Below are 13032 nucleotides of genomic sequence, written 5' to 3'. Positions count from 1 at the left end.
TATGACATACCATTTATTATTTATCCGAGGGCCAGGAGGAGGCTTTAATTTGTTACAGTAGAGCGCGGCGTAGAGGAATGTTTACTTATGTACCAAAAGTAAAGATGGCTGCTGCTTGAGAAGGAATGGGTGGCTGAAGACAGAGTGGACAATCAAAAGACTGGCTCGCTCGCTGAACGTACGTAAAATTGCAGAAAAGCTCGTCACGGGTGTCCGGCTTTCCTTAACCCCGACCAAAATGTGGCAGGATCCCCCCATTCTGATTCCCACGCGCCTCACTTCTTAGAGTAATAATCTAGTCATTATCAAGTTTAAAATTTAATTAAAAGTTGAGATTTTAATATAAGAGAGACTAATTTATATTAGATTATTTATGTAAAAGTTAAAATAATAATATAATATTAAATATTTTAATAATATTTTTTATATATTTTGTAAATATATTTTATATATTAATTAATAATTTAATTTTTTACTTTAAATTATTATTTTTTAACTATTTTTTTCTTCAACCTAATTATTCAATACCGATCATTAGGAATAATTTTAGAATAAATATGGTTTTAGAGATGAATAGTAGTTTGTCAAATTTAGAGAAATTGATAAATTTATTATAGCTTAAAAGTAGAGTTTTAACTACTTCAATACAGACCACTTTAAGGGCAGGTTTGGGAGGTGAGATGAAAATTTTATGTTTTATTTTAGTATTTAAAATATTATGTTTTAGTATTATTATTGTATTAGAATTTGAAAAAGTTGAATTGGAATTTAAAAAAATTGAATTATTTATTATATTTTGTATAGAGATTTGAAAAAAATGTAATGATGAGATGAGATAAGATAAAAATTTTATATCTCTTCCCAATTTTCAAACATACCCTTAAACTACTTAGCCAAAAAATTTGGCTAGGCTCTCAAATTCATACAAAGAAAAAAGCTAAAGCCACATATGAATTCTCTCGTTTATGAATGAAGTATTTTTTAATAAATTTATAATTTTTTTTAAAATAATTTTAAAAAAATCACATAAAATTAAAAAGTGCAAAATGTATTTATCGGTGGACAATGTCAGGATACTTCTCGATGTCCCTATCACTGCCCTTCTGCGTATCTTATTTTGTTGAGCAATGATTCACACAATTATTTTTATAAATACATTTTATTTAAAGTTTTATTTAGAACTTAATTATATAAAGAGTCGTAAAAAGGATCGCTATCAATTTTCTTTGTAGTTAACGTAATATCTCCTTGATTACTTAATATTACTGATATAAAATTATTGTATTTGTTGCAATATATCTAAAATTCAAAAATAAATTATAGACTTCAATATAAATGTATGTATGTGTGTGTAACAGTGATTCATAATTGATTGTGTTGGACAATTGAATAATCTATAAACTACACTTTTAGATCATCTTTACTTTTTTTAAGAATAAATTTAAAAAAAAAAATATTCTTGATGGATAATATCATTCCATCCTTACGTGACAAGTGTAGGATGATAGTGTAACTTGAAGTATTTAAAAAAAAAAAGAAAAAAAAAGAAACGGGAGATGATTAAAATGTATTGAAAAGCGTAATATTTATAAAATTACATAAAAGTGAGATAATATTATATTATAACATTAGTCTCTTCAAAATAATTTCTATATAGAATAATAATAGCGAATTGGTTATTAGTCTTTCTTAAATAGGGTTTTATTACCGAGTGGGCATGTGATAGTTTATATCCACTCCAAAGTTTATTATACTTGAGTATCCGTTAAAATATATTTTTACAATCTAACGTATTATATCAAATCACGTTAGTTTATAGATTTATTTTTTTAATAATATTAAATACAGTTATAGAGTATACAAATCTCGTGCATATTTTAAAAAAAATTGGAGTCCAATGTTACAAAAATAATTTTTTTCATGTATTCTCAATTAACCAACTTTTTGTAAAGGAGGTACATAAAATTTGTATATCCTAAAACTACAAATATCATTTTTCTTACTTTTATAATATCTTTTTGTGTTCAAAGCTTTTCTCTCATACATATCTATAATTCATTCCCTCGCAACAATAAAAAGAAGCTGATAATCTTTAAAAAAGAGGGTATGCATGATGAAATGTTTATTCTTATCAATCATATATAAATTAATATTTTAAATAAAGATCATGCTAGCGGACCGTCCACCGTTTACTGTTAGGCATACAACTGATTATAAATTTTTTATTCTTATTCTTTTGATTTTCTTTTAAATATTTTTTTTTGACACTCTTAATGAATAAGAAAAAAAATAAAAAATATATATAATTTTATTAATAATCACTTCATTAACTATTAAGTAAACAAATTAAAATTAAAATACATGAACGGTAATATTAAGCAGTAAGTCTTAGAGGCTCCACCAGTATTTTCCTTTAAATAATTATACATTTATGATTACTTCTTATTTTATCATCTTTGCCAACAACTTAATCATAAAATGGGACACGGGAAGATGCGTTTTATTATAACTAAGTTTTTTATTTGATCACATCATTAGTGTGATTTTAGATAGAAAATTTAGATGAAATAAGGTAAAATGTTTTGTTGAAAATTGAATAAAATATTATTAAATATAATTTTTTAGTATTATTTTTATTTTAAAGCTTGAAAAAATTGAATTGTTTATTATATTTTGTATGAAAATTTGAAAAAATTATAATGATGAAATGAGATGAGATATGTTTGTCTATCCAAATCCATCCTAATAAAAAGCTATATAAATAATTCCAATCAAAAATCTAAAAAAAAAAAGAAAATCTATTTCAAACTTTCAATTTTTCATCAAATCATTATCTGATCATTATTCGACACAAAAATTAATATAATTTTTACAAACTTCAAAACAAAAAATAATTTTAACATATTCAAACAACTTTTCAATTTTATTTATCTACTTTCACAAATTCTTGTACAATACTTACTTTAAAGCAGGTTTGAGGGTTAGATGAGAATTTTGTATTTTGTTTAAAAATTTAAAATATTATGTTTTAATATTATTATTGTTTTGAAATTTAAAAAAGTTGAATTGAGATTTGAAAAAATTGAATTGTATATAATATTTTATATGTGGATTTGAAAAATATGTAATGATGAGATAAAATGAAATGAGAATTTTATATTTTATCTTTTGCCTCCAAACCAGTTGAAATCTTCTCTCTTTTCCCAAAACTAATCTCAAATAAATTCTCAAAATTATCCCATATGTTCAACATTTTTAGTAACCAAATATGGCTAAATCTCATTAAATATTTTATCAATACTGTTGAATAATAATACTCTGTTAAAGTGTAAAATGATTTGATGCGTGCTCTTCCCTCGCCACAAAGGAGAGTAAACTCTCTAAGAACCATTCTCTCCCCGACCAAATACCAGTGTTACCCTTAAAACCTAACCCGGGGTAGAACTAACTCTGGTTGATTTAGACGGCCTAATATTTAACTACGGTTAGTTTGTCTGGTTAACGACTGCCTCGCTTTAGAAAGCCGCAACACTCGTCCGTCCAATTGCCAAAGAAGTGCTTCATCCCATTCTCGATCACTCGCGATTACCTTCAAAATCTCGTAGCTTCAGAAATAAATATTAAAATTAATCAAATCTAATAGATTAATGGGAATAGAATAAATAAAAAATAATTATTCATTGTGAAGTAATAAAATATTAGAGAAACAACAAACAAGTGGCAAAGTTTGGATGATAGCATCCTTAAACATATTTGATCTTTTGTATCCATATGTTCTCTGATTGTCGGTTCCACTTGGAACTCAATTCTCAATTCAAAGAGCAAAAAGCTTCGTGACATAGTTTTTGCTCAACTATATGTTTGGAATTGCGATGAAAAATATAATTTTTAATTTTAAGACTTATAATTTATAGTTTAAATAATAAGTTTTATTATGAAAAAATTATTTATTGTTTGATAATTTTATATTTAAAGTACTTTCAAACAAGTTATATTTATTTAGAAATAAATTGAAAAAGTGTTTTCTGAGATAGAAGTTTGAAAGTTCTAATTATCTAAAAGTTGTATAAATATTTTCGCCTATTGATAGAATTTTTAAAACTTGAACTACGTTCCAGATTATTTGGAAAAGCACATTTGAGGAAAAATATCAAAATAATATTTTTCCTCAAACGTATTTTTTAGTTAATTTGAGATTTAAAAATATCTTAATATGTAACATCCAAACAATCTAATTTTTTCATTAAAATTTTTTTAAGACTATTTAAATAATTTTTAAGACTCCTATCGCAACTCCAAATAGATCCTAAATTTATTATGTCCATTTATATTGAAAATATTTTATTTATAAGCTGGTTTACGTAGTATAATTTGATTTAAATGATAAATGATAAATTTTAAACTTATATATGTAATAAATTTTTAATAATTTTCTATTTAAGTGATTGATAATTTGATATAAAAAAATATTTGAAATTTATCGCATTAGTATAATTCATCAAGGTGAAAAGTAATAAAAAAAATTCAAAAGTAAAACCCAACGTCATCAAATCAGCATTTCAATTTCACATTATTCAAATGCAATTAAAATCTTTCGAATTGAATTGATGCTCTATTAAATGCAAAACCGGCATGCGATCGAAGGTGTTTGAACTAAAGAAAAATAAAGAAAATCTTTAACCTATTAGAAAACATTGCACAGAAAACACTAATGTTATATTATATATTGTATATTTTTTTAAAGAGATTTTATTCTTGATATATAGAGTACATCATCAAATTACTTAAATAGTAAGGTTTGATTTATAAGATTCAATTTTAAAATTTATTTTTTCAATCAAATTATACCAAATAAGTACTTTACTATTTACTCTTGGCTCAAAAATATATATATATATTTTTAAAATTAAATCATCAAGACTATGAAACAAGAGAAATGATACTTGCAGTCGTGAATGTACAAGCGTTGTATAGTCATTTTGAAAAAAGTAAATAAATATAAGACTCACATGAAAAGAAATTAATTTTTTAATAATAAACCTCATTCTTTTTTAAAGCGACTGTACGGCGTTTACGTATTCCACGATTATATGTAACATTACTCATTAAACAATACAACAAACTCCCTATTCCACTACCAACATTAAGGTTCAGTTTGGATATAGAAATGATTTCATCTCATCTTTTTATTATAATTTTTTTAAATTATCACATAAAATATAATAAATAATTTAAATTTTTTAAATTTAAAAAAAATAATAATAATAAAAATAATATATTATTTAATTTTTAACTATCCGAAATGGAACTAAGTGAAGTAAAATTGACAAGCGATAGGTTAGGTTGTTTTTGTTGGCACATGAAGATACGAAAGAATTAAATTCAGATCCGAAGAAAAAGGTAAGGAATCTAAAAAATTAGGTTTTTATTTTTATTTTTTTATTGTTAAAAAAAAGAAAAAAAAGAAAAGGAGAGAGAGAGAAGAAGACAAACAAACAGTATCACTATTAGTTACCACGACCAATACTTGAAATTTGTTAAAAGTTTTAAAACGACCTTTGTTTCTGTTATTAGTTTTTCTGTGTGCGCGTCTCGTCGTTTCCATGATCCAAAAGTTGCTGCTGCTTTCTATGGATGTTTATCTGCGCCTGTGTCGGCCATCGACTCTTCCATAGAAGCTTTGAGAAAGAAGAAAAAGAAGAAAGACGACTACTTGGAGGTGTAGTTTGGTAGGTGAGAGATTTTGCGGAGAGGTAGGAGCAGTTTTCGTTGCAGAGATTTTTCTGTAGTCTGTTTCGGGATTTCTTTTCTTTAAGAGAGAGAGAAAAAAATATATTATTTTCTTTTTGATCGGAAGGTGTAAGAGAACAGCAATTGTGTGAGTGTGCGCTCGGGGGGAGATCTTGCTCTTTTGAAGCTAGAACCAAAGATTGTGTGGGATTTTCTGCTCTGAGATTCGATGAATTGGAAGCAGGTTGTGAAAAACAGTGTGTATCTTGCGTTCGAGTCCAAACGATAGCTTACGACAAGAAGTGGAGGGGTTTTCGATTTCTGTAAAGTTAGATTTCGATGCTCGAGTTTGCTGATAGCCGAGGGAAGGGGGCGCGAGGTTACTTACAACTCCATCACTGAATTCAGGGAAATGAAGCTTCAGCAATGTTGAGATTCCGTGGAATTACGTCTTTCAGTTTTGGGTTCCGTTCGAATCCTGCGTATGAATCTTAGGGGTTTTACGAAGGAGATTCTGGGGCTTTTATCTGGTTTACTGTGGCCAAGTGGCACACGCAGATTCCAAGCTCTGTGAGGTAAATTAATTGCCCAAAATTAGCACTTCAATGATTAAAGTCATTAATTCTGTTTTTCTTCGTTTATTCTTTTAATTTTCTTTGTTGTTTTCCAAATTTTATGACGGACTTGACCAAATTATGGAGGTTTATTCGTGGTTGCAGAATTTACAAAGAGTTCATCATCGACAAGAAGAGGGGTTTTCATGCACTGAGAATCAGTTAAGTAACTGCTTATCGTTAAAATCCCTGAACTGAAATGATAACATTTATGGATTCGAAAGAGAAACTAAAGGAGGTGGACAAGTGCTTAGATCCTCAGCTATGGCATGCCTGCGCCGGCGGAATGGTTCAAATGCCTACAGTGAAAGCCAAGGTCTTCTACTTCCCTCAGGGCCACGCCGAGCATGCCTGCGGCAACGTCGATTTCCGGAGCTGCCCAAGGGTTGCGCCGTTTATAGCCTGCAGAGTTTATGCAGTCAAATACATGGCTGATCCTGAGAGCGATGAGGTTTTCGCGAAGATAAAGCTGGTTCCGGTGAATGCTAATGAGCCGGACTTTGAAGATGAAGGAATTGAAGGGATTAATGGTTCTGAAGCGCAAGAAAAACCGGCGTCTTTCGCGAAGACACTGACGCAGTCGGATGCGAACAATGGCGGGGGTTTCTCTGTTCCGCGGTACTGCGCGGAGACGATATTTCCGCGGTTGGATTATTCAGCGGATCCCCCTGTTCAGACCATTTTAGCTAAGGATGTTCATGGCGAAACGTGGAAGTTCAGGCACATCTATAGGGGAACGCCTCGGCGGCATCTTTTGACCACGGGTTGGAGTACTTTTGTGAACCATAAGAAGCTTGTTGCGGGGGATTCGATCGTGTTTTTGAGGGCAGAGAATGGCGATCTTTGTGTTGGCATTCGACGAGCCAAGAGGGGAATTGGCGGTGGGCCAGAGACGGCTTCTGGGTGGAACCCAGCAGGTGGGAATTGCGCGGTGCCGTATGGAGGGTTTTCGGCATTCTTGAGGGATGATGAGAACAAACTAATGAGAAATGGAAATGGTAATGGAAACGGTTCGAGCTCGAATGGGAATCTGATTGGTCGGGGAAAAGTGAGGCCCGAATCAGTTATTGAAGCTGCAACCCTTGCCGCCAATGGGAAGTCATTTGAGGTTGTTTACTACCCTCGAGCGAGCACGCCGGAGTTCTGTGTGAAAGCTTCATTGCTGAAAGCAGCATTGCAGATCCGGTGGTGTTCGGGAATGAGGTTCAAGATGCCTTTTGAAACTGAGGATTCCTCACGGATAAGTTGGTTCATGGGAACCATTTCTTCTGTTCAGGTTGCTGATCCCATGCGATGGCCCGATTCACCTTGGAGGCTTCTCCAGGTAGTATCACATCTCGTAATCTGCATTTCTTTCAATATAAAGCACACCCTGTAATAATGGTTACTGTGGTGTGTGGTTTTCTCGTCTGATGTTGTTGTTGTTCTTGTTGATGTGTACGGAAAAAAACTTCGTGACTATGCCCCTGTTTCCATTTCCATGTGCTGTTATTAGCACAAAATCGGGTCTCCCTATATAAAGTCTCTGCAGAAGAGTGAAAATCAATATCCTTGGCCATTATTTTATACTCCATTTTTATCTTTATCTTTTTTTTTTTGTGCTCCAGCTTCGCTGAAGAATCAGTTTTCCTCTTCTCCTCAGTTTTCTGTTGGCTTTGCTAAATGGTTCTTCCGTCAACTTATATCAGTTTGTCAGAGCATATCGATCTGGAAGACCTATCTGCTTGAAAATTTTGCAACTTCATACTGTTTTAAGTATTATTCCCTTTTGTTGGTTCTTCGGCTATTACTTGTTGTAAACGACTAAATCTTTGATTCATTGATCACGTGGCATTATCAAGTTTCCCAGATATCAAATATGCATGCAGCTCTTGGGGGAGAACATCAGAGGTTTCCTTGACCAGATATGCTAGCATTTCTTCCCATGTGCATTGTGGATCAATGAATTTGGATTTGGAGAAATTTGCTGATCAGTACCAATTTACAAAAGAACTAGTCTCTCTGTTATTTATACTGCCATATAGATATATCCCCATAAAATTTTGATAGACATTCCAATGGTTTGGTGCATAATCATCTGAGATTTCATGCTGTCTTAATTGATCGTTCACAAATATATGTTCCTGTAGTTATTCTCTGTTCAACTCTTCCAAAATGATAGTTTGATAAATATTTGAGCTGGCCATCAGATATTCAGAGTGTTAAATAGTAGACCTTCAAAACTGGAGTTATGATTTACTTGATTTGATGAGGCTGATTTGTGAAACTTTATTTACGGATGAACATGTATTTTGTCTGAACAAAAAGAAAATTTCATTTGTAACCGGTTGCTCTCTGGTTTCTGCCCAAAATTCAATATTCAAGTCAGTTTCATTTTCCTTTAATCTTCTTATTTGCCGAAATCAAAATTGTAGGTTACATGGGATGAACCAGACTTGCTCCAAAATGTGAAACGTGTAAGCCCATGGCTGGTGGAATTGGTTTCAAACATGCCAGCCATGCATCTATCACCCTTCTCACCACCACGGAAGAAGCTGAGACTGCCACAACACCCAGATTTCCCCTTTGACGGGCAACTTCCAATGCCGACATTTTCCGGCAACCTCCTTGGGCCCGGCGGTCCCTTTAGTTGTCTACCCGAAAACACTCCTGCTGGCATGCAGGGAGCCAGGCATGCTCATTATGGTCTATCCTTATCAGATCTCCACCTCAATAAATTGCAGTCAGGTCTGTTTCCGGCTGGTTTCCCGCCACTTGATCATACTGCTACACCCGCTAGAGCCCCAAATAACTTGATGTTTCAAAAGCCTAGCATAAGTGAGAATGTTTCTTGCTTGCCAACCATGTCACATTCTACACAGACTCCAAAGAAACTTGATGATGTCAAGACACCACAGTTTGTGCTCTTTGGTCAACCAATACTTACAGAGCAGCAGATCTCTTTGAGCTGCTCTGCTGATACAGTCTCACCTGTTCGTACTGGATATAGTTCATCAGATGGAAATGGAGATAAAGTGACAATTTTTTCTGATGGTTCTGGATGTGCCCTTCATCAACAAGGCTTACTTGAACGCAAATCCTGCGAAGCTCTTCAATGGTATAAAGATAACCGTCAAGAAGCGGAGCACGATTTGGAGACTGGTCACTGTAAAGTCTTCATGGAATCAGAGGATGTGGGTCGCAGTCTTGACCTTACGTTACTTGGATCGTACGATGAATTGTACAGAAAACTAGCCGACATGTTTGGCATAGAAAATTCCGAGACATTGAACCAGGTGCTTTACCGAGATAATACAGGGGTAGCCAAACAAATAGGTGATCAGCCATTCAGGTGGGAGTCGTTTGCCTGTTTTTCTTGCATTAGCTCCTTCTATAACTAACACTTTTCTTACACGATGAATTACTATTTCTTCCTGCAGTGACTTCACGAAAGCCGCAAGGAGGTTAACAATTCTTATGGATTCAAGCAGCGACAATGTAGTAATGTAGAGAAAGCAGTAAACCTTCATTTCAATTGTACAGTACTGCTGGTTGATCAGAATCCTTTGTTCATGTGCTGACCTTTTACCATTGTTGAAGTTGACATCCATTGTTTTTTTGGGTTGCATGCAAGCTTTGAGCGTTCTTGATTCATGTTTTGCTTCCATTTTTCAGTCCCACAGTCCATTAAGAATTTTGGTTGATATTGTTTGCTTTGCATCTCTCTTTCCTTTCCCTTCGTTTTTTTTTTTTTTTTTGAATGTCTTTGTTCTTGCTGAAAAGTCCTACCATAAGTGCCAGTGATTTCATTTGTGGGACATTTTGTGTGTTCGAGAGACTATACTGGGTTGTAATCATTATACATATCCTAAAAGGCTCCTTTATTTCACGCATGTATCTAAGTTTGGAGGCACAAGACAGACTTGGACCAGGAAGAGTCTTTATTACACTCTTCAGACATGGATGTTCACTTCCTGTGTTTTGATTTGGTGTTGTATTTTGATCTTTCTTTGGAGTGTGGGGAAGGGAAAGAGAGTTTTCAAAGATGTCATCCTTGGAAGAGAGAAGCAACTTTCTTCAGAGAACAGTTATAAATTTGTCATTTTACTATAATTTGTGCGTTGCGTGACCAAATATAAACAAACTCTAAACAAACAAAAACTGGGTTTGTTAAACATCTAATCCTATGCAAAAAAACATTGGTCGAGTTGACTTAAATCTCATTGGTTGTTAAGATTATCAGCTGATTCACGCAGCAACCATCCTCCAGAGATTTCGAATCAGCATCACACAGTTGTTGGAGAGAAATTCGCACTCGCAGACTAGCCTTTAAATGCGGCGGTATTCAGAATAGATATTTTCAGGAAAAAAAAATATTTTTTATAATATTTTACACAATTATATTTTAAATAAAGAATATCTTTATAAAATATTTTTATTTTTTAATATTATTATATATCATTACTTTTTATTATTATTTATAAAATATTTAAAAATACCTTACTATCAGTGAAAGCTACACGTGACAGGATTAAATCTTCAACACTGGACAAGAAGAAGTTGAAAAGATTTTTTTCCCAATTGCACGAAAAAAGCCATTTGATTTTCTATTAATTAATGTAAGTCTATTTTTAAAATATTTGCATGTTAATTATTTGAATAGAAATTTATTTAAATTATATCACTGTTCACATCAATCATATAAGAAATTATGACAAAATTTAATTAAAAAAAAGAGTCACATCTGCGAAGTGGGGGGATTACAGATAAATCAAAATAAAATAAAATAAAATAAAATAATCCATCGTACTCGTTGGGATTGTAAAAAAAAGTCAAAAGTTAGAAAAACAGAGCGAAAGGAAGCAAGAGAGTTGGCATTAGTGAAGCGGAACAGACACACTTGTGTCCCTTTCATCTACGTGAGAACAAAAATTGGGCCCCACATTTGGTGTGGGTTCCATGATGTAGACTCGGGGAATTATAGGTTCACGTGTGGCCAACGTCAGCTTGTTGTGAGAGAGAGAAGTTGTCTGTGTTCAGCATGAATTGCAGCGTTTTGACGATCCAAAAATCATAAATTATATTTAAATTGCAAGATGATAAAATATTATTATTATTTTAAACTTTTAAAAAGTTATAATTATAAATTGAATTGAGTTGAACTGAATTTAAAAATTAAATAAAGCCTAATTATATGTTTTGATATGAAATAAAATAAGTTAAATAAAATATTATTTTTTAATTTAAAAAAATTGAATTATATAAAATATAGTAGGTTCGAAAGAAGTAATTTCGAGCTACTAATATAATTTCAGAATTTAATTTAATAAAAATTAAATCTTACGAATCAATTCTTATTAAAATATATATTTTAATTATTTGTAGATTTATTTATTATTACTATATATATATATTATCATTAGCATGATTATACTATAATATATTAATTTTCTTGTACAACCTCATTGCTTTTTAAGTTTAGACTAAGATTCACCTCAACTTATCATTATAATTTTTTTAAATTTTCACATAAAATATAATAAATAATTTAACTTTTTCAAATTTCCATACAAAATATAATAAATAGTTTAATTTTTATTCTACTATTCACAAACCATCTCAACTTATCTCAACTCATCTCTGAATTCAAACCACTTCTAAGATAACCCTACGCCCAATCCACTTCCACTTCGGTCACACCAGGATCTTTTGTTTATTTCTTAGAATAATACTGCTCATCATTCTAATTTTCATAATTTGCTCATCATTTTATGATGTATTATTAGATAATTATAGATTATTTATTATATTTTATTAATGAACTTATCATGTAACATCATATCATAAAATAATAAGAAAATGATGAGTAATTTTTTTTTATTTCATCAACACAAGTTTTTAAGTTGGTGAATAATTATCACAAATAAAATCAAGGACAGTGGTAGCGGGCCTACTGCAAGTCTATTTTTTTTTTCAATAGTTTTTTATTATCTTTAATTATTAAAAAATATATATAATTTTATTAATAATCATTTCTTTAATCATTAAATTAAAAATTAAAAAATTAAAATAATTAAACGGTAACTTTGAGCAATAACTTTGAGAAATTCCACTGACATTTTCTTAAAATCAATGCATCTCTTGATCGATCATGTTGGATCACTTTTTATTGAATTAAATTAGATTCATCGCAGGCACGACCCAGCGAAGTCAATTTTAATTATAAATTAGACTCAAATCCTTTTTTTTAATATATCCCAAGTTTTTAATTAAAAATATTGTTTGTAAGGTTACCCCAATATAAAATTTACCTGAATCAACTTAGGAAAAATATATAATTTGATTTCTAAAAGGATATTTGAGAATCTATGCTCTACAATATCAGATTTAATGAAATAACATGAAATAGAAAACGTAAATCTCTTCGAGTAATTTGACGAAGAACTGATCTGATCACGAGAGAATAATCATCCCAACAACTTTATTTTCGAGTACCTCATGATGGCTAGATGTACAATTATATTGTAAGTGAGAATCCTTGACCACTTAGGACTTGTGTAGATTTTATGATCATCATCATGAAATCTAGAAGTATTTGTGTTCTATTATAACTCATTAACTAAGTGATTTAATTTGGGCTAGTATAAACTCATTAGAAGCATGGAGTGTAACATCTGTCCTTGTGGTGGAATTTTAATAAATAGTTTTA

General features: G+C 31.3%; 1 protein-coding gene across 1 annotated transcript; it reads left to right on the top strand.

Moving 5' to 3' along the window:
* The first annotated feature begins 5565 nt into the window (after positions 1-5565).
* Positions 5566-10027, top strand: LOC109004303 (auxin response factor 18-like). The gene is made up of 4 exons (XM_018982821.2): positions 5566-6305; positions 6450-7668; positions 8759-9675; positions 9764-10027. Exons 2-4 carry the CDS (start codon positions 6544-6546, stop codon positions 9831-9833), a joined length of 2112 nt encoding a protein of 703 aa, XP_018838366.1. The 5' UTR covers positions 5566-6305; positions 6450-6543; the 3' UTR covers positions 9834-10027.
* Positions 10028-13032: the final 3005 nt, after the last annotated feature.

This window comes from Juglans regia, chromosome 4 (genome assembly GCF_001411555.2).
Source record: "Juglans regia cultivar Chandler chromosome 4, Walnut 2.0, whole genome shotgun sequence".
Lineage (NCBI taxonomy): Eukaryota > Viridiplantae > Streptophyta > Magnoliopsida > Fagales > Juglandaceae > Juglans > Juglans regia.
Note: the sequence above shows the minus strand (reverse complement) of the source record. Positions and strands in the feature narration are given on the sequence as shown.